We start from the raw sequence: 23849 nt of genomic DNA, 5'->3' as shown, positions 1-23849 counted from the left end.
AAGATCTCAAACATTCAAGTAAATGAGGAGTATCTCTCAAGTATGTAGGGGTATTTTGTACCACAGGCTGTAATATAACATCCAAATATATACCAATTGGGTGTAGTAAAGACCCCCTGCTCGAGACTATCGGGCGGCCAGGGGGTTTAATCAGACTTTTGTGAACCTTTGGCAAAGTATACAATATCGGACAGATGGGGAATTCCTGTTTCAGATATTCCTTCAAAGTTGAATCAATAATGCCATCATCAAAAGCCTGATTAAGCACCCCATCCACTTGGGACTTAAAGGGTTTTATTGGGTCCCCCAACAATTGTTTGTAAACATCTTTAGTACCTAATTGACCTAATATTTCATCTCTGTACTCTGAGTAGTTAAGGAGCACGATACCCCAGCCCTTGTCAGCTGGGCGTATTACTAAATTTGTGTCCTCCTGAAGAGTTTTAATGGCAGCCCGTTCATCCTTAGTAATGTTCTGTCTAACCCGGGGGTTAACGGTGTTGGCTTCCATACCCTGTTCTACAGCATGTTTAAACAATTTAATAGTTGGATGTACACACGGGGGAGTGTACACACGGGGGAGCGAAAAGACTTTTTAATTTCAATTTAGTAGGTTCCTCGGTCCTGCCAGGGCTATCTCTGAAATGATCCCTCAAACAGAGACCCCTGCAGAGTTTAAAAAAATCAATGTCCCAGTCCAAAGAGTCCAAATGACAAGTAGGCACAAAAGACAGGCCCTTTTGTAAGAGACTTAACTCAGAGGCAGACAGTGTATGTTGCGATAAATTAAAGATCGGTACCTCTAGTGTCTGTGTCCCCTTCCTCCTCTGCCCCCTCCGCGTTGTGTACTTCTTGTACGTCCTAATGGTGGTTTGTCCTTCCCAGGAGGGCGCTCCCCTAAAAAAGGAGACAAGGGGGTTAAGGGGATTGAACCAGGGGGCGATTCCCCGCTTGTCGGCACAGCAGCATTTCCCTCCTGGCCCGAGATCTTTCAGCAGACAGATCATCGCCGTCGGAGTCGCCTGAACTGTTATCCACTGTATTGAGCGGCTTCTTCAGTTTGTACCTTGGAGCACGTCTGAAGCAACCAGCCTGTTGATCGGGATCACATCCGCCGCTGAGCCACCTACTGTATACACCCGGCAATTGGTATAATCCTCATTAACGCGGCGTAATTTCTCCTTCATGAAGCGCACCAAATCTTGCTTGTACTGCTCTACTGGTGATGATCCTGGTGATCGAGTGTCAAGCGATATAATCAAAGTAAGGAAGTCGCTTACCTCACATGAGACGGAAAATCAAGCAGTGCTGTCTGGGGAAGCCTTTAATGCTGCACTATCCAAAGCGCGCGCCTCTTTAGAGCAGTACAAGCAAGATTTGGTGCGCTTCATGAAGGAGAAATTACGCCGCGTTAATGAGGATTATACCAATTGCCGGGTGTATAGGTGGCTCAGCGGCGGATGTGATCCCGATCAACAGGCTGGTCGCTTCAGACGTGCTCCAAGGTACAAACTGAAGAAGCCGCTCAATACAGTGGATAACAGTTCAGGCGACTCCGACGGCGATGATCTGTCTGCTGAAAGATCTCGGGCCAGGAGGGAAATGCTGCGGTGCCGACAAGCGGGGAATCGCCCCCTGGTTCAATCCCCTTAACCCCCTTGTCTCCTTTTTTAGGGGAGCGCCCTCCTGGGAGGGACAAACTACCGTTAGGACGTACAAGAAGAACCCAACGCGGAGGGGGCAGAGGAGGAAGGGGACACAGACACTAGAGGTACCGATCTTTAATCTATCGCAACATACACAGTCTGCCTCTGAGTTAAGTCTCTTACAAAAGGGCCTGTCTTTTGTGCCTACTTGTCATTTGGACTTTTTGGACTGGGACATTGATTTTTTTAAACTCTGCAGGGGTCTCTGTTTGAGGGATCATTTCAGAGATAGCCCTGGCAGGACTGAGGAACCTACTAAATTGAAATTAAAAAGTCTTTTCACTCCCCCGTGTGTACACCCAACTATTAAATTGTTTAAACATGCTGTAGAACAGGGTATGGAAGCCAACACCGTTAACCCCCGGGTTAGACAGAACATTACTAAGGATGAACGGGCTGCCATTTAAAACTCTTCAGGAGGACACAAATTTAGTAATACGCCCAGCAGACAAGGGCGGGGGTATCGTGCTCCTTAACTACTCAGAGTACAGAGATGAAATATTAGGTCAATTAGGTACTAAAGATGTTTACAAACAATTGTCGGGGAACCCAATAAAACCCTTTAAGTCCCAAGTGGATGGGGTGCTTAATCAGGCTTTTGATGATGGCATTATTGATTCAACTTTGAAGGAATATCTGAAACAGGAATTCCCCATCTGTCTGATATTGTATACTTTGCCAAAGGTTCACAAAAGTCTGATTAAACCCCCTGGCCGCCCGATAGTCTCGAGCAGGGGGTCTTTACTACACCCAATCGGTATATATTTGGATGTTATATTACAGCCTGTGGTACAAAATACCCCTACATACTTGAGAGATACTCCTCATTTACTTGAATGTTTGAGATCTTTGGTGATTCCTGTTGGAAAGATGTGTTGGCTGGCCAGTCTAGATGTAGTTAGCCTCTACACTTGTATCCCACATGGGGCCGGGATTGAAGCGGTGAAGCGCTCATTGGAGGAATATGAAGAGTATGTGGGCCCTCCTATCCCATTTGTACTGGAGTTGTTAAGACTAGCACTGGCTATGAATTATTTTCGGTTTCAATCTGATTTCTTTCTACAGGTGTCTGGCACGGCGATGGGGGCAGCCATGGCACCCTCATACGCCAATCTGTTTATGCATCAATTAGAGCAACACTATATTGTGCCTAAGTATGGTGACCGGATCCTCTTCTTCCGTCGCTTCATTGATGATGTCATCATTATTTGGAGTGGCACGGAGGATGAGTTTCATTTGATGGTCCGCGAATTGAATGCCTTAGACAGTCCTGTAGAATTCACCCATGAGATACATCCGGAGTTAATACATTTTTTGGATATTGAAATTTGGAAACAGAAGGACCATATTGAATATACATAATTTCGTAAGTCCACTGACAAAAATGTTCTGCTCCATTATAATAGTTGCCATCCAGGCCCTATGAAAAAATCACTGCCTATTTCACAATTTTGTAGGGTTCTTCGGAATAACTAAAATTCAGAGTTGGCTGAACAACAACTGAGCAGCATGAGGTCTCGGTTTCTTGACCGTGGCTATCCAGAGCCTGTTCTAGAGCAGGCACTGGTACTAGCAAGACAGAGGGTAAGCACACCACGAGCACAGACAAATATTCCCCCTAAATTTATCTATAGTACTAAGTACACTACTGGGTCTAATAGAACCAAGAAGTTAGTGAGTAACCATTGTAGTATAATCCAGGCAGATGCGGGTCTGAACAGTGTAGTTCCAAAGGACCTGATGATCTGTTATCGACGAGGTACAAACCTTAAAGATCTTTTGGTTAAAACAGATCCCGTAGGGTATTATCAGAAGGGACAGAATACGATCTACCGGGGTGCTTTAGGTGCCCGAATTGTACCTCTTGCAGATTCATGATACTGGGCAACAGTTTTTTGCATCCACAAACAGGTAAACGGTTTTTGATTAAACATCACATAACCTGTACAACTACTCACATAATACACTTAATAACATGTACATGCGGATTGTCATATGTCGGGGAAACCGATCAGACACTACGTCTACGCATGGATGGACATCGTTCAGCCATTAGAACGGCATTTCGTGATGGCTATACAAATAAACCGGTGGCGAACCATTTTTTGGCAGTTGGCCATAGGTTGCATACGTTCCGGTATATAGCCATTGACCATATCCCCCATCTTAGGAGAGGGGGTGATAGATCAAAAATTTTACTGCAGAGGGAAGTGTTTTGGATAAGAAAGTTGAACACCCTGGCACCGGCAGGGTTAAACGAGCACTGTTCCCTTCTATGTTTTTTGGAACAACGCTGAAGTGATTTGGGCAGGATGCTATTTGTTATTCAGTTTTTTGTATCTATTTTAATTATGCCTCAGACTTGATATTTGAAACAGTACCAGAGAATTGGTTACAATGTTTGATATAGGAACAGTTTAGTTACTTAATTGCTTTTGAAATAAGGATTTTGTATGTCTCAATATAGTCCATTGATTGATTTCATGTGGTTTTTAACCCCCTGAGAGAGGGGAGTGATTTTTTTAATCACATGGGTCATGTGGTAGCACGGGGTTGGGTGAGTGCAATTAGTTTTAGCTATTTATTCACTGAACATTTTTACTGTTGCATGTATGGTCTTGAGAAAGGTCTTAGACACAGACTGAAACGTTGACCTTTTTTAAATGCATTAAATAAAATTTAACTTTTTTCACTATTTGAAAAACGTTCCTGGTGTGCACCTCACTTTTTTGTTTTTTGTATACTGCTAATGAGAGTAGCACCTGGGTCATTATCTCCTTTATGGTGTGCTGAACGCTCATGGACTATGTGTGTATATATATATATATATATATATATATATATATATATATAATATATATATATATATATATATATATATATATTTATTTTAAGTCTCCAATGTCCGCACACGCTGTCTGGTATTCGATTAGTATTGGGTGCTGTGCTGTAGTTGAACAATGCACAGGAACAGAGAGTAGCATGCACACCGAATCTTCTTTTCTCCAAAAGATTTATTAGGATACAAAAGCGTTATATCGGTATTACATAAACATTTCGGTTGTGCTCTACAACCTTTATCAAGATGTGTTACTTAATCAATGTATAATTTAAAATGAGTAATAGAATTTAAAGACTGTGAGACCTTGACCAATCAATGACATCACCACCACTATGTATACCAAACTCACACAGGTGTATTGGATCAAGTTACAGGATGTGACGCGAACTGGTTGGGACTCCTATACTACAATAAATACAATGTATCAATATTGAAATTGCAAGTATACACATTAGTAGAAAATAACAAATATTGCAGATACAATTAAATCAAAAGTGTCTATCGCGGTTCAAGGAAACAACTATAGGAACAGTATTGATTCAATCCTGCAGGTGTCAAAGTACCTAAGGTTTTAATCCAAAAAGTTTTGCACTGTAATAAAAGACGTGATCTATCACCACCTCGTTTGGGCATCGGAATATGATCAATTGCTACACATTTAAACATAGGAAGCCTATGTCCGGTTCCAAGAAGTGTTTTAGGTCCGTCTTACCAACATATGACAAACCACAGGGGCAGGTAATTAAATAAATAACATGAGTGGTTGTACAGGTAATATTATGTTGAATCTTAAATCTGTGCCCTGTTCTTGGATGTACATATATCGGCATGACAGACAGGATGGACATTTAAAACATCCCCAATCTTTTAGTTGCAGATAGCCAAGAGGACTCCTTTTTCTCTTTCTTTTAGGCTTTAACAGGGTTGGTATGCACAAGGAGATCCCTCAAGTTTGAACCCCTACGATAGCCCACCATTGCTGGTCTAGGGCATAGCTGTCTCAAACGGTCATCTGCCGCAATAATATTCCAATTAGATCTAAGAACTCTTCTAATAGGTTTAGATAAATTATTGAAGCAGGTAGATAAAATAAGGGGGTTCGTTGTTCGAACCACTGTATTGGGGGACAGAACTCTCTGTTTAGCTTTAGCTAATGCTGAATCGAGCAAATCAGACTTATAACCTCTTTGTAAAAAACATCCCCTCATTTGTAGCAATTGAACTTCACAGGTGGATATGTCTGAGTTGTTCCTCAAACTGTGACATTGGAAGAGAATTTTTTAACAAAGGTGCATGGCAACTGTTTGCATGAAGCAATGTGTTGCGATCAGTCTTCTTACGATATAGAGAAAAATCAAGTTTTGTATTATTCAATTTAAGATGAAGATCCAAAAAAACTATTTCAATGCCACAATTGAAGGTAAACTTGATATGATCTGAACATTGGTTCAATGACCCCATCATGTTAGTAAAGCTAATAACATCCCCACTCCAGACAAGAATGACATCATTGATGAACCGTTTATAAAGTATTATGTTTATGTTTTGTGTGTATTGGGACAGAATGTGCTGCATCTAAAACTGATACATAAAAAGATTTGCATATGAGGGCACCATCAGGGCCCCCATGGCTGTACCAGATATTTGTTGATAAAAATCATCCTCAAACCAGAAGTAATTAAATTGCAGCACATCTGTTATAATGCCACAACAAAGCTTACTGGTGGACCATCATATTCCTCGAAGCTTAAAAGAGACCTCTCAACAGCTGACAAACCCTCTTGGTGAGGGATGCTAGTATATAGGCTGACAACATCTATTGTAATAAATATGATTCTCCATCCGATAAATTTACACTCTTTATGGTTTCTAGAAAGTGAGGTGTATCTCTAAAGTATGTTATAGTAGAGCTAACAACAGTTTGTAAAATACGATCTATAGATACCCAATGGATGTAGCAGACCGTCTCTGGCAGACACTATCGGTCTGCCTGGGGGTGATACCAAGCTCTTATGCACTTTAGGGAGTGTATATAAAATTGGACACTTCTGATGATCTTGTTTTAAATAATCATATAATGTCTTGGTGATCCAATCATTATGCAATGTGGATTGTAATAATTTATCAATTTGTTTCTTGAAAATCCAAACCGGATCCCCATCCAATTTTTTATACACCTGACACCTGTCAGAAAGTTGTGACAAAATCTCAGTTCTATAATCACAATAACTAAGTAATACAATCCCACCCCCTTGTCGGTGGGACGTATAATCAAAGATAGATTATCCTGTAGAGTATCAATTGCATGTACTTCTGACCGGGTTAAGTTATTATGTTTACATATAACGTATTCATGTCTCTTTCCAAATAATTTAATAGTCGAATTCTGGGTGGGTGGACAAAAGTTACTCTTAAGTTTCAAATCCCCCGCATCATAATTAATGTCTTTTGTGGTAGACCGTAATGATCCTTAAGATTTAAGATTCGACATAATATTACTTGTACAACCACTCATGTTATTTATTTAATCACCTGCCCCTGTGGTTTGTCATATGTCGGTAAGACGGACCTAATGCTAAGACTACGGATGGACGCCCACCACTCGGCCATTAATACAGCGTATAGATAGCAAAAGAGTACTAAACCACTAAACCAAACAGAAAAAAGTACTAAACAAAACACTTCATGGAAGCTGGACATAGGCTTCCTATGTTTAAATATGTAGCAATTGATCATATTCCGATGCCCAAACGAGGTGGTGATAGATCACATCTTTTATTACAGCGCAAAGATTTTTGGATTAAAACCTTAGGTACTTTGACACCTGCAGGATTGAATCAATACTGTTCCTATAGTTGTTTCCTTGAACTGTGATTGTCACTTTTGATTTAATTGTATCTGCAATATTTGTTATTTTATATTAATGTGTATACTTGCAATTTCAATATTGATACATTGTATTTATTGTAGTATAGGAGTCCCAACCAGTTTGCCTCACATCCTGTAACTTGATCCAATGTACACCTGTGTGAGTTTGGTAGACGTAGTTGTGGTGATGTCATTGATTGGGCAAGGTCTCACAGTCTTTAAATTCTATTACTCATTTTAAATTATACATTGATTAAGTAACACATCTTGATAAAGGTTGTAGAGAACAAACGAAACGTCGATGTAATACCTATATATCGCATTTTTATCCTAATAAATCTTTTGGCGAAAAGAAGATTTTGTCTGCTGCTACTCTCTGTTCCTGTATATATATATATTTATATATATATTTAAACTTGTATTGCTTGTTGGATAGCAGCTTTTGTAGTTTGTTAAAATATCCATTTTAGAAAAATATCCCATCTAACTTATTTTAAGTCATGAGAGCACCTCGATAATAAAGGTGTTGAGTGCCAGTGGTTTCTAAATTTCTCCTCAAACACTACTCTCTCAAGCATCTGAAGATAATTTCTGCAGCAAATGTAGATCAGTAATCCTATGGCTAGTTCCTGCACATCATCCTGGGCTACTAAGTGATGTTCCTATACCAAGATGTGGCTCTCTATGTTAATTGTTGAGAGGCAGTGGGGGATGATACAATTGAGCCTCTGATTTTAATCTAGCCACAATCTACCTTGTTATCTAATCATTATGCTCAATAGTTGGTTTATCTGTCTAGCCTAATGGAAGAAATTAAAATGGAGCAAATAAAAAATATATTCTGGAACCTTATGTAATGCAATAAAAAATGTATCCACATAAAATATAAATTACTGAAGCACTTCAGGGTCAGTAATATATTTACAGCTCAGCAGATACATATTGCCATTTGAACATTCTCAGTTAAATATGACTATAGATAAATTCCAAACCTAAGACACAAAATTGTATATGGCACCACCTGAAGGCAAACTGTTTACCTGCACAGTTGTATGGAGAAATGCAACTCCATAGAGCAGTGGCTTCCACTGTGGCAAATTGGTCACGTCAAGTAGCTCCTGTGAAATGCCAGAAAATGTTCTCTTTAATCCAGCTTTTACACCTACAAAGAGAATGGTAATACATTTTTATCTTTTATATATGTTGTAAAAAATTTTTTTATATAACTGATATATTTTTGTCAACAACTTCCTACATACACTATGGTTTTAGGTGTCAGAAGCACTGTAATAAAGTTGGGTTTATACATCCAGCACATGGATTAAAATAGAAGTATCAATTTATACAGGAATAATGAGGCCTAGCTCAATAGACTCAGAGTTGGAGTTTAACAACAACAGATGGTTACTTTTATGCATACTTGTTGCAAGTTCAAGTCTTGGTGCAGGAAGGAAGGGTTTGGGTTCCTAGAGCACTGGGCTGACTTTTCGTTGGGGTACAACCTATATAGCCGTGACGGTTTGCACCTCAATGGAAGGGGGTCCGCGGTGCTAGGGGAAAGAATGGCTAAGAGGTTGGAGGAGTGTTTAAACTAGGCAAGAGGGGGTGGGTGAGATAAAGGATTATGGGGAAGCTAGTGTAGACGGGGTAGTGGGGTTAGTAAGGGGTCATGGGGGAGGAGTGAGGGGGGCATACAGTTTACCAGCTAAGGAGGTCCCTCTGTTACAAGGAAAACAGAATAATACTAACTTAACGTATAATTCTTCACTAAGTAATGCACATTTCAAAAGTAAAAGTAGTAACCTCCGCTGTATGCTGGCAAATGCACGGAGTTTGTCAGGTAAAATGGGAGACCTAGAATTAATTGCATGCTCTAAAAATTATGATATAATTGGTATCACTGAGACCTGGTGGGATGAAACATGTGACTGGATTGTGAATTTAAATGGTTACACCCTTTTTAGGAGGGACAGAGGGATTAAAAAGGGTGGAGGAGTGGGTTTGTATGTAAAGCCTGAATTAAAGCCATGCGCTAAAGAAATAAAAATAGCTGGCACTGGTGAGGGTGTAGAATCACTCTGGGTAGAGATTTCGACTGGGCAAAAGGTATCAAAAAGAATTATCATTGGTGTATGCTATAAACCACCTCGTATAAGTGTCGAGTATGAAGCCCAGCTACTCTTGCAGATACAAGCGGCTTCACAGCTGGGTCAAGTTGTTGCTATGGGTGACTTCAATTATCCAGACATTGACTGGGGTAATGGGGTTGCTAAAACAGAAAAAGCTAGTAGGTTTGTAAATATGCTGAATGACAACTTTTTATTCCAGCTCGTTCAAGAACCTACTAGGAATAACTCTCTTTTGGACCTTGTAATAACTAACAATACTGAACTCATCTCTAACATTTGTGTGGGTGAGCATTTAGGGAATAGTGATCATAACATGGTCTCCTTTGAGATTCTGTTGCAGAAGCAATTCTATAAGGGAGTAACTAAAACACTAAATTTCAGACGTGCAAACTTTGACAGTATAAGGGCATCTCTGCAACATATTAAGTGGGAAATGCTTTTCACAGGGTTAAACACAGAACAAAAATGGGAAGTCTTTAAAATGCTGCTTAATAAATATACTTGTCAGTATATTCCACTTGTAAGCAAGGAACGTCGTTGCAAAGCAAAACCTTTTTGGTTCAATAGAAGCGTTGGTGTTGAGGTGGGTAAGAAAAGACGTGCTTTTAAGGCTTTCAAGTTAGCTGGTACAGCCGAAACATTTATAAGGTACAAGGAGGCCAATAAATCATGCAAAGAAGCTATAAGGCAAGCTAAAATTGCTATAGAAAAGGATATTGCAGCAAGCAGTAAAAAAAATCCCAAATTATTTTTTAAATATGTCAATAGTAAAAAAATGAAGCAGGAAGGGGTGGGACCCTTACTATCAGAGGGGGATCAGCTGGTTGATGAAAACAAAATAAAAGCGCAGATTCTGAACTCGTATTTTTCATCTGTTTACACAAATGAAGAACCAGTAAGTGACGGTTTCCTTCTTAACACTCCCAATTCTAGTAATACAACTAATGATGCATGGTTCACACAAGAAGAAATTCAAAAGAGACTTGAACAGGTTAAGATTAACAAAGGTCCAGGGCCAGATGGTATTCATCCCAGGGTAATTAGCGAGCTTAGCTCTGTGATTGCCAAACCTCTTTACTTAATTTTTCAGGATTCATTGAGATCTGGTATTGTGCCAAGAGACTGGCGAATTGCTAATGTGGTGCCTCTATTCAAAAAAGGATCCCGTTCTCAGCCTCAAAACTATAGGCCAGTTAGTCTGACGTCAGTATTAGGAAAGCTTTTCGAAGGGTTAATAAAGGATAAGATACTGGACTTCATAGCAAATCATAATACTATGAGTTTGTGCCAGCATGGTTTTATGCGTAATAGATCTTGCCAGACTAACTTAATTTCTTTTTACGAGAATGTAAGTAGAGACCTCGATTCTGGGATGGCAGTGGATGTGATTTACTTAGACTTTGCTAAAGCATTTGATACAGTGCCACACAAAAGGTTACTGGTTAAATTAAGGAATGTTGGCCTGGAACATAGTATTTGTACCTGGATAGCGAACTGGCTAAAAGATAGACTACAAAGAGTGGTGGTAAATGGAACATTTTCTAATTGGACCAGTGTTGTTAGTGGAGTACCACAGGGCTCTGTACTAGGTCCCTTGCTTTTCAACTTGTTTATTAATGACCTGGAGGTGGGCATTGAAAGTACTGTTTCTATTTTTGCAGATGATACTAAATTGTGCAGAACTATAGGTTCCATGCAGGATGCTGCCACTTTGCAAAGTGATCTGTCTAAACTGGAAAACTGGGCAGCAAACTGGAAAATGAGGTTCAATGTTGATAAATGCAAGGTTATGCACTTTGGCAAAAATAATATAAATGCAAGTTATACACTAAATGGCAATGTGTTGGGAGTTTCCTTAAATGAAAAGGATCTAGGGGTCTTTGTAGATAACACGTTGTCTAATTCTGGGCAGTGTCATTCTGTGGCTACTAAAGCAAATAAAGTTCTGTCTTGCATAAAAAAGGGCATTAACTCAAGGGATGAAAACATAATTATGCCTCTTTATAGGTCCCTGGTAAGGCCTCATCTGGAGTATGCAGTTCAGTTTTGGACTCCAGTCCTTAAGAGGGATATAAATGAGCTGGAGAGAGTGCAGAGACGTGCAACTAAATTGGTTAGAGGGACGGAAGACTTAAATTATGAGGGTAGACTGTCAAGGTTGGGGTTGTTTTCTCTGGAAAAAAGGCGCTTGCGAGGGGACATGATTACACTTTACAAGTACATTAGAGGACATTATAGACAAATGGCAGGGGACCTTTTTACCCATAAAGTGGATCACCGTACCAGAGGCCACCCCTTTAGACTAGAAGAAAAGAACTTTCATTTGAAGCAACGTAGAGTGTTCTTCACAGTCAGGACAGTGAGGTTGTGGAATGCACTGCCGGGTGATGTTGTGATGGCTGATTCAGTTAATGCCTTTAAGAATGGCTTGGATGATTTTTTGGACAGACATAATATTAAAGGCTATTGTGATACTAAACTCTATAGTTAATATAGGTATGGGTATATAGAATTTTAATTAAAAGTAGGGAGGGGTGTGTGTATGGATGCTGGGTTTTCATTTGGAGGGGTTGAACTTGATGGACTTTGTCTTTTTTCAACCCAATTTAACTATGTAACTATGTAACTATGTAACAGACACAACAAGACTACAACAGTGCAAGGTTTTTTTTATGTGACTCCTAAGTGGGATATTTTACATTGTTAGGCTTGATACTTTTATTGTAGGTGTTTACAACATATGCTTAAAGGAACAGTTCAGTGTGAAAATAAAAACTGGGTAAATAGGCTGTGCAAAATAAAAAATGTCTCTAATATAGTTAGTTAGCCAAAAATGTAATGTACAAAGGCTGGAGTGACTGGATGTGTAATGTAATAGCCAGAACACTACTTCCTGCTTTTCAGCTCTATAACTTTATATATATATACAGTATGGTGATACATTACAATGGGAGAGTAAATAAAATATAATATTGCCATTTACTAAAAAATGGCATATGCAGTATTACATATTTGTACAAAGAGTACAGAAATATTTATATATCAGTTGAATTTGAACTGTGGTTTATTACAGATGCAACTTGAATTTGACTTCTGTAAGTTCTAGCCCCCTAGGCCTGACTGATGTTAAAGAAGAACTTATAAAGTTTATTGTATATTATCTTCTTATAATACACAAAAGCCATGAATATCTTGTAAATTATATCCTTATAAACGGTGTGTTCTGATGTCATCAGTTATAAACGGTGAGTTCTGATGTCATTTCTGTCACATGACTCACCGAAATTTGTGTGTTATAATAAATAAAGTACCCCCAGTTGCAAAATATGAGGATATTAGAAAGTTACCTCGGAGTTCCATGACCTGTATAAAACCACTCGGCCTTCGGCCTCGTGTTTTTATATGGTCATGAAACTCCTCGGTAACTTATAATATCCTTAAATTTTACAAGAGGGGGTAATTTATTCACTATATAATTCGCTCACATCTGTGTGCCAGAGATATTCAATGCAGTTTGGATTACATAGGCACATTGAACAAATAAATTCAGCACTTTTTGGCCTAGTTTCTGAAATTAATGTGTCTTATAAGTACTCACCCCTAGCTCGTTTTCTGCACATTGGATAATTCCCTTAAGAAATGCAAGGCACACTGGCCTTGATGCATCATGGGCAGAGAAGTTGCTCCATTCCATGCAAGCTCACTGAACAAAAACTATTTTCCACACATACTCTTTACATATTTTATAACATGGTGGGGCATCAACAAAATATAATAAAATTGGCTTGATGAAGCATAGCTTTATTATATTTGGAGATTTCAAATATATGAGAAATACAGAGCATCATCTCTATAGTATGATCCTTCATTAGCTTTAAAAATACCTTAAAACTATCTTCTGAGCAGGTAAGAACATCTCACCCTCCCCTTTTTACATATTTTGCCAAATGTCAGGAGTATTTAGAGGTTCAACTTGCAGGTAAAGTATGTAGGTAAAGCAGGTAAAGTATGCTGTACCATGTTAGCCAGTAAAAATGTTACAGGGCAACCCTTTTGAAATAAAAAAATAACAAAAGTGGTATAAAGGTGATACCTCTATTGGCTATCTATTCGGAAGGAGTTTTTTTACAGTAATAGCTGTGAAGATGGGGAATTCTCTCCCTGAATCAGTCGTACAGGCTGATGCATTAGATAGCTTTAATAAGGGGTTGGACGGCTTTTTATCAAGTGAGGGAAGGGGGATTATGGAAGACAGCTCACAGTACAAGTTGATCCAGGGACTAGTACGATTTTGTAGTTGGGAAGTTATTTCTCCCCCTCTGAGGCAAATTGGAGGGACTTCAAATTGTTTTTTTTTTGCCTTCCTCTGGATCAACTAGCAAGCAGGTTCAAATTGAGTTAAAAGGTTAAATCTGATGGACGTGCATCTTTTTTCAACCTAACTTGCTATGTTACTATGTTATGTATTCTTTATGTTCTCATATTATCTATAAATAACTGAATGTGGATGTTTTACTGAATTCACTGTTATGTTGTGTTTTTTGCATTTTTATACAGTATAAATGTGAGAGTCAGCATTGTTTTAATTCATGTTAATTCCAAATGTTTGATACAGGAAATGTTTTGGATCACCATTGGGGTCAGGAAGGAATTTTTCCCTCTTGAGGCATAATTGCCACTGGCTTAAGGTTGGGTTTTTTGCCTTCCTTTGGATCAAAAACAGTTGATATATGATAATGTATTTTAAGTTTTATTTGTCACAGCAGCAGTAGGACCTTGCCATAGTACTGCACAGAAAACTTTAGAAGAAAGAGAATGGAGGTTCTCTCCTGTGACTTCATGGTGGGTTAATTGGTACAGACATTACTATTGCTTGTGCTAGGTGACAGCCTTCTTGGATTTCCTATCATCGAGACACTGCAGATTCAGAACTTCTCTCATGGTGGGAGATGCAGCTCCTGCTGGTAGCAGAGTTTGGGGCTATCCTCTCTGTAGGTAGAGGCAGCCTAATTCTCAGTGCTGGATATAACGACATAGTGCTAATCTCAAGTTTTCAGTGAGGAACAGCAGAGCATCTCTGATGGAATTCTGCCTTTAAAATATTACCTTGGGTTAGACTGGCAAGGTCATGTTGTGCCCATTTTATCCCATTTCTGGCTCCTGGTGTTTCAATAAGGTATGTAACAATGGGAGTTCAGTGGGATGGCTCAAGGTGAAGGGACTATTGAGGAGTCCTCTTTTCATGGGTTGTTGCAGTATATATTTTACAGTCATTGTACACTGCAACCACTCTCTGTCTTAACCTGGACCTGTCATTACTTAAACCATGTGCTAATTTTGCACGCCATGGAAAATTCTGGTAGCGTAAACTATTTAGTATTGATCACAGAAAGAACTACTGTGTGTGTTTTACTATTTTTAACTCTTCTTCTTAAAAAATGTCAATATGTTAAAAGTGTTCTAAAATAGACACTCACATATACGGACTACCATGGCAAAATCTAAAAATAAACAACACTCACAGAACGTATGCCTTAGTTGGGGTCAATAAGTCCTATGAATATGGCATATGTTTATCCCTTTAAGTGCCAGCAGAATTTCACATTTTGGTTACGCAAAATGCCAGCCGTTTTTTAAACATTTGTGTTCTCTCACTTTAGGGGGGGGGGAAACCTATACTTTACCTAGGAAATCTATACATTGTTTTTTTCGGGAGAAACTGAGCTTTCTAAATCTGCCTGAGTTGTCATGTATTTCCACCTCTGCTAAAAGATTTAAAGCTCTAAATACAAAAAAAATTGAAAGAATCCTGTTTTCAACAATATATGCATTTATACCAGAAAAATATTTCATTTTACGCATGATAATCCAACTGATTTGGAAAGCCTCATGTTTCTCGAACGTGCCAATACCAGATATGTATAGTTTTAGGCAGATTTAGGACATCTGTACAGCAAAAACTCCCGGCAATATATTACCGAATTTTGAAAGCAGAAGGCAGAAAACGGCATACATTAGATTCCAAGGCCACAAAATCCTGAAACTGTAGGTTTACCCCAGAAAACCATATATTTTTGGAAAGTACATACAGTATTCTGCTGATTCCAAAATGGGTAACTATGTCTCTCTACTCCTAACTAACAAACATCAAAGCTTGTCTGAATTTAGCGGTTTTTATAAAAATATATCAAAATTTTGAAAAATAACTTCAAAGGTTTTATTTTGCTGCTCCGCATATCACACACTATATTAGATACCAAGAAAAAGCACCCTGAATATGATTGTCAGGGGTCCACTGAACAGTTTGTGCATAGGTTTACCAAAGTACCTGGCATTTAGAGACCCCAATATGAAGTTAGCACATCCAAATTGTCCAGGACTTTACTTCAGCTACTGAAAAATCAACACATTGACTGGATTTTTTGTGGGGTAAAAACACAGAAAAATAGGTTTACCCCCCAAAACCATATATTTTTGGAAAGGACACATTCTACCAAATCTAAAATGGGTACCCATGCCTTTCTGCTCCAAACTACTGAGTCACAAGGCTTTCCCAAAATTGTCGGTTTTGGTGAAATATCTGAAAATTGCCTCAAAGCTTTAACTTCCCAGCACCATATCACCCATGTATCATTACGTACCAAGAAAAAGCACCCAAAATATGGTTGCCAGGGTTCCTCCAAACAGTTTGGTGCCCATTGTTCATAGGTTTACCAAAGTATCTGCCATTTAGAGGCCCCAAAATGAAGTTAGCGCATACAAATAATCCTGTGGGTAACCTCATATAATGAAAAATCAACACACAGGAGAAAGCTCTCTATTTGATACTGAATTAAGCATTCAAATCCCTGTTTGAGACAGGATTTTTTGTTTTCACTTGGTGTGTGAATGTGTTGTCCACTTGGTGTGTTAAATTTGGGAAGTTTTAAGTTGATTTTCTTTGCTAAAAATCGATTTTTCTTTTGACCCAGAAGGTGAGTGATTGCTAGCCCAGTTCCCTTCAATTGCTCAGGGCTACAAACTCACTGTTAGATCCCATTCCCCTCACCACCTGGGTGTCAGTTTCATTTGCATTTTCCTGTTTCAGAACAAATTGTTTACTTTTTGTACAGATTGAGTGGGTATTTTGATTTATCACTCTGTGAGGAGAGAAAGCTAAAGGGAGAAGGATTTAATATAAGTATAAATATAAAATGTTTTCCAGCAGCAGCAGTGCAGCTCCCAGGCACCTGCTCACATTAATCCTCTCCCTGCCACGGCTTCTCAACTTAAAACTTACTTTTTTGTTGATCAATAGTATAAAGCTTTCTTTTTGTGTGGTGTTTTGTAAAATAATGGGAGGGAATAAATAGGAAAGTTATAAAAAAACATCTCTGGGTTCTAAAGCAAAAGGAGCTGAAAAACCCAGCTGTAGCTCTGCAAGGAAACACCAGTCAAAGCCCATATCAAAAAGCCCCACTGCCTCTACTTCTTCTGCTGCAGCGAATGTGACCCGTGCTAAAACATTTGCACAGGCGGTAGCTACTGGCAGCAACCCAAGCCAAGTCACTACTGGGGTAGATGCCTAAGTAGATGCCCAAGTCACTACTGGGGTCAGATGCCTAATGTCAAGTGCTCATGGCATAGAGGCTTATATAAAGGCTGCAGCTGAAATGATGGGCCACTCTGCAGTAGTGGCAGCAAGTAAAATGTATGGGAAAGCTATAATCTTTGCCCGTACACTAACTGCAGTGCATGCTCTGGTGCAGAGGGGTATCACAGTGGGAGGGAGTTATGTCCCTGTAGAACCCCTAGAAGGATGGTTTTATCTAATGTGCCCCCCTTCCTGCAAGACCACTTATTGCAAGCCCTTGGGGAGTTAAAATCAAATATGTCTAAAATTCCCCTGGGATGTAAGTAGAGCAGACTGAGGCATGTCCTTTCCTTTAAAAGGCAGGTGCAACTACTTTTACCTCGGGGGCAAGACACTATTGAGGGGTCTTTCGGGTTTCCATTTGAAGGGGTGCTGTATAAAATTTTTTACAGCACAGAGGAAGTGAGGTGCTTCCTTTGCAAGAACCTGGGGCACACTGACCAGAGTTGCCCCAAAGGGCATATTAAGACCACAGCCCCTGTTCCTGCCCCCAGTGCCTCAAATAAAACATCTTATCCTGCTGGGACTATTGCAGCAGGGTCCTCAAAGGGGATATCTCCTTCATTAAAGAACCTCAAGGTGGGGGGCGGAGCTAACTGCCGAGCGGAATGGAAGCAATGTGAAAGAGCTCCCGTGTCGCAGACTCTTTCGAAGCATCCGGTCCAGTAGTATATCATGGGGAAACACGGTAAACCGAAAGACCAAAGTGGGGAGGCACAGAAAACGCAGAAACATACCGAATCTCAGCGCCTACTGAAGCAATTCTTTACACCATCGGATTGTGAGAAAGCTGCGGGCGTTTCCAAGATGGCGTCTCATCCCGCCAGAGGCTCTGCAACAGATTCAGATAGTGAGTCGGTGAGTTCTGATATAACTACTCTGAATTACTTGAAATCACTGCCGACAAAAGCAGACTTGCAGGATATGATGTCTCAGATAAAGCGTACTGTCAAAGAGGAGGTTGCGGGTATTAAAACTGAGATGACTGCGCTTAACTCTAGGGTCTCAGAAATTGAAGACAGGAGTGATTCTGCAGACACTGTTATTGAAGCGCTTGCTATGGCGAATGCTCATTATGCCAAAAAGATTTATTCTCTACAACGCAGATTAGAGGATATTGACAATAGAGGGAGACGGAATAACCTCCGTATCAGGGGCCTTCCAGAATTGCCTGATGGGAGTAACCTGCATGCAACGGTTGTGACCCTCTTTCAACAAATACTGAATGTATCAGACACCCATGTTATTGACATGGAAAGAGCTCATAGAGCCCTGCGACCAAAAGGCCTCCCCACTGACAAACCCAGGGACATTATTTGTTGCCTGACGCGGTTTCAAATTAAAGAGGAGATTTTGACAAAGGCCAGGAAACAACAGCCTGTTAAGTTTTTAGGAGCGGAGATTATTATTCTACAGGATCTTTCTTGGCACACCCTTCAACAACGTCGTATGGTTCGGCCAGTGCTGCAACAGTTGAAGGAACACAACCTCATGTTTCGCTGGATGTATCCGTTTGGATTACAAGTTACGAAAGAGGGTAAAACGAATATGCTGACGGGCCCAGAAGATCTGCATACTTTTTGCCAAGCGTGTGGTATTGATGAACCTGATGTTGAAGAATGGAAACAGTTTTGCCACTCTCCTTCAGTTCCAGAGCTTGTGAGGAAAGATTCCTGGTCCTTGGTCTCCTCGCCTAAAAATAAAAAGAAGAAAGTTAAGCAAACACCGGAAAAGAAGAAAGCTACAACGGACACTTGACTCTTTCTTTGGAACTTCCCCGTGAACCGTTCCATGTTTAAAGTATCTCGACTTCGGGACTGGTATATTTTATATCTTTATATTTCTATTGTTTTTTCTCTTTTTCTCATAGATATATATGCTTCGAAGGTTTGAGTTGCGGGACTTCACTTGTCTGTCGGACAGCAGGTACTTTTTCCCCCCCCAGGGGTACCGACAGGGTGACCTGCCGATTTTTGACCCTCTTTAGGGAGTCAAGTAGTTTGCCCCATAAGTTTTACCACTGTTTTCCCTTTTATATTTTTTCTTTTCACTACTTATTTTTTAGATGTTATTTGTGATGTGGTTTTATGTTGCTTTCATTCCTGGAACACCTGTTGTTCGGCTTGTGTGGGCTGGATGTCGATTCTTTATACAACAAGATGGTCATGGCTGGTTTCCTTATTTAGATACTCCTGTACCTATGCGATGGCGAAGGTGATAAATGTATGCTCCCTTAATGTTAATGGGTTGAATTGCCCTGGGAAAAGAAGTAAAATCATGAGGGAAATGGTGCATAAAAAGGCTAATGTTGTTATGTTGCAGGAAACCCATTTTGCAGGCACTGATTTTTTCTTACAGAAGTATAGTGAATTTCCCAATTGGTTTTATAGCAATGACCCGCATAGTAAGGTTAAGGGAGTAGCTCTAGGCTTACATAAATCATTGGCTTTTCAATTACAAGATGAACTGAAAGACATCGAGGGGAGATACGTTCTTGTTAAAGGGACAGTACATCAACAGAAATGTACTTTGGGCTGTCTTTATCTGCCAAACACCAACCAAGTTAATTACCTAATCAAACTCCTAAATAAAATTGAAGCCTTTGCGGAGGGATTAATTGTCTTGGGTGGGGATTTAAATCTTACTTTAAATCCGACACTCGATAACTCCAGGGGTGCTTCATATATACCTTACTCGGCCTTAAATAAGGCAAAAAAGAAATTGCACCAATGCCACCTAATAGACACCTGGAGATATACCCACAACTCTGATAAAGATTACACTTTTTACTCTGCAGCTAAGAATGTTTATTCGAGGATAGATTATATTTTCATTTCCCAGTTCCACTTAGCGGCAGTGAAAATGGCTAAGATACACAATATCATTTGGTCGGACCATGCGATGACGCAAATGCAGATTTTACTCCCTACCCAACCATCTGGTACATGGAGATGGCGGTTAAATGATACTCTATTAGACGATCCACAATGTATTATTGACTTAAAACAAGCAATACAAGAATATAATGCAAATGTTACACTGGGTGGGACCTCTTCATTATCTAATTGGATGGCGCTGAAATGTCTTGTGCGGGGGTTATTGATTAAACATGGGACTAGATTGAAAAGGGAGCGATATGCGCGTACCGCAGCTTTGTTAGAACGTATACATGTCCTTGAATTAGAACATAAGCACCAACAAACAGAACATCTCCTAACCCAACTTACCAAAGCTCGGTTAGAGCTACATACCTATTCGAATAATCAAACCAAGTTCTTCCTGTCTAGAATAAGGCAACAGTATTTTGAATTTGGTAATAAACCGGGAAAATTTTTAGCTAAAGCTTTGAAAAGGAAACAAGCCAATGCCTTTATTTGCCAAATTAGGGACTCCCAAGGTAAAACTCAGATGACCCCTCAAAAAATAGCAGACACATTTAAACGTTACTATGAAAAACTTTATAACTTGCAGGATTCTGAGAATTTGTGTATGCGAACGAAATTTAGAACAACTCAGGATTATCTGACACGGAATAACCCCCCGGTCATTTCCAATGATAGCTTTCATGCGCTCACTAGACCAATTGATGTTGACGAGATTGGGGAAGCCATTAAATCTCTCAAATTAGGTAAAGCCCCGGGCCCTGACGGGTATACTCCCAAATTTTATAAACGTAATAAGGCCGATATACTCCCACTACTTCATTCATTGTTTAACGATCTCTCACTTTCCCACCCTCCCAATAGGGAATTTTTATTGGCCCACGTATCAGTCATTCCTAAGGCTGGGAAGGACCTATCGCTTTGCAGTAGTTACAGACTCATCTCCCTCCTTAACGTGGATCTTAAGATTTATGCTAAAATCCTGGCCCAACGCCTGAAACCATTATTGCCCCAAATTGTTCATAGAGACCAGGTTGGTTTCGTTCAGGGTAGGGAAGCTAAGGAAAATATAAATAAGGTGATTAATTGGTTACTGTGGAGCAAGAGATTGAAGGTACCCTCCATACTGTTATCGACTGACGCGGAAAAGGCTTTCGATCGTATTGATTGGGCCTTTTTAGCTAAAGCACTGAAGGCTATAAATTTACCTGAAGAATTCATATCAAAAATTATGGCACTGTACACGGTCCCGACAGCACAAGTCAGGGTGAACGGTTTAACTTCTGAGGCGTGGGATATTAGAAATGGTACTAGACAAGGCTGTCCATTATCACCACTTTTGTATGTTATTTGCATGGAATTCCTTCTTATAGGTATTAGGAATAACCCCAATATTGAAGGCTTGAAGGTCGATGGTAAGGAATTTAAGGCGGCAGCCTTCGCAGATGACCTACTGTTGATGGTTACTAATCCACTTAAGTCATTCCCCTCTATTTTAACAGAATTAGAGACGTATGGTATCTGTTCGAATTATAAAATTAATATGGAAAAATCGGAGGCTTTACCTGTCTTGCTTTCACAACCATTATTCACATTCTTGAGGTCTAGATATAAATTTAAATGGCAGGAGGACTTTATTACATACTTGGGTATTAAAATTACACCAGACCCACACCAGCTATTTGAAAGGAACTATCCACCCTTACTGACTGAGGTTACGGGCATGCTGAAATCATGGGAGATGAAACGTATAACTTGGCATGGAAGAATTAATGCGGTTAAAATGTCGATCCTACCTAAATTTATATATTTATTTACTGCGCTTTCCATACCTATCCCCCGTTCTTACTTTAAAGCAGTCAACGCAGCGATTTCGTTGTATGTATGGAATGGAGGGAGAAGTAGGATTAGATGTACTACTCTTTATAGGTCGAAACTACAGGGGGGTCTGAACATGCCTGACTTTGAAACTTACTACCAAGCCGGTGTTCTAGCTAAAGTCTTAGAATACACTAGGACTAACTCCAAGGTTCAATGGAGATACCTGAAAGATAGATGGATAGGCGGCTTATTGAGAGGTGTTGTCTGGAATAAGGACATCAGCTTTCCTAAAGAGGCTAAATCTCACTTATTAATTCGCAATTGTTTAGATATATGGCAAAAACTTAATAAGCGATATATCTTTGCTCCCTATCCATCACCGATGTTGCCCTTGAGAAATAATGTTGAATTCGTGCCTGGGACTCTTGATGCTGGTTACAGGACGGCGTTTGGCTGTCCGAATCTAATTGTCCGGAACTTCCTTCCTTCTGCTCGAGATCTTACCCCTGTAGTAAGAAGTAATAGGGCTTTGTGGCAGCAAGGGGATGGTTGGAGGTTGCAACAGGTGGACCACTTTTTGAAATCCTTGAAGATTGATGTTTCTGCTGTTTGTCGAAAGCTAACTGCTTTTGAGACGTTGTGCAATTTGGATATGGATCTTAGACATTCTCTATCACTGTTATATAAGATGATACGAGATAGTAAATATGCTCAATTACCATCATACACATCGTCATGGGAAAAGGATTTGGGCATGCAGTTTACTCCTGGGGAGTGGGGCAAAATCTTTACTATTGTCTCTAAATGTTCGATCAGCAATAGATTCCAGGAATATTCATTTAAGCTATTGGCAAGATGGTATAGGACACCAGTGGTGCTGTATAAAGCTAACCTGATACCGTCAGCTGAATGTTGGAGATGTAGTGCAGGTACTGGTACCCTGGAACATTTGTGGTATTCCTGTCCGAAACTTGGGAACTTTTGGGCACAAATAGCAGATACATGTTCATTGATTATTAAATGTCCAGTAGTTTTAGATGCCTCTTCTATACTTCTATATTATAGATATGAGCCCCAACATACGACAAAAAAAGTCCTCCTTCTCCAGCTCTTGATGGCAGCCAAAGCCCTTATTCCAATGAATTGGAGGAAGGAAGCTCCGCCAACGCTTGCTAACTGGTACACGCTTGTTAATGAGATATGCTTGATGGAAGAGTTAACTGCCTTTTCACATAATAGCCATATTAAATATGCCTCCATTTGGCTGCCGTGGAAACAATTTCTTGAAGCCTCAGACAACACCTCTTAATACTGCCTGCTAGGGGTAGGGTAGGACTCGACCATATTTCCCCTATGTGAGATTTCAGTTTATGGGTGACCTAGTCACACACACAGACCGACATGGAATAGGAATGGAGTACTAATTCACGCCAGGAATGCAATGTTGTTATAATTTATGTTTGTTATTATTTGAAGTAGTTTTACTTTTATATAACTTGTTTATACCCTCCTTTGACTATATGCTTGAATATATCTGCAACATATCTGGTGGATTACAATTATTGCGATGATATGTATAATGTGAATGTTTACAATTTTATTGTTATCGTGTATTATTTACATGTCAAATAAACGTTTGATAAATAAAAAAAAAAAAGAACCTCAAGGTGGCTGTTACACAACCCACCTCTACAACATCCAAACCTCCTCCTTCACTGAAGATATCTAAGGCTGCAGCATGTCTTACAATTACGCCAAAAGAGAAGGGGGGAAAACATGTCAAAGCATCCCCCACGGCCATAGTTGTTCCTACCACAAAAAATTGTACCCCTGTTATGGGCACCCCTGAGGGTGTGGGGGTACCCATGATTGCAACACCTGTTGGGGTTGGGGCAGATAGTGGCCTTTCCTCTTCAGATGCCAAAAAAAAAGAGGAAATTTAAATCAAACTGGCTGGTACCTGAGGAA

General features: G+C 39.8%; 1 protein-coding gene across 5 annotated transcripts in view; it reads right to left on the bottom strand.

Moving 5' to 3' along the window:
* LOC108718513 (dynein heavy chain 5, axonemal) overlaps positions 1-23849 on the bottom strand; it is a 379491-nt gene that overhangs the window by 51739 nt on the left and 303903 nt on the right. For 4 of the 5 annotated variants that reach the window (XM_041566222.1, XM_041566224.1, XM_041566223.1 and 1 more), the window contains one exon: positions 8457-8578. In XM_041566222.1, coding sequence (XP_041422156.1) covers positions 8457-8578 — 122 coding nt within the window. Of the gene's footprint in view, positions 1-8456; positions 8579-17736; positions 19436-23849 lie in introns of those variants that run through there. The other variant, XM_041566225.1, reaches the window with a different exon arrangement.

The sequence above is a fragment of the Xenopus laevis genome, chromosome 6L, assembly GCF_017654675.1.
Source record: "Xenopus laevis strain J_2021 chromosome 6L, Xenopus_laevis_v10.1, whole genome shotgun sequence".
NCBI lineage: Eukaryota > Metazoa > Chordata > Amphibia > Anura > Pipidae > Xenopus > Xenopus laevis.
Note: the sequence above shows the minus strand (reverse complement) of the source record. Positions and strands in the feature narration are given on the sequence as shown.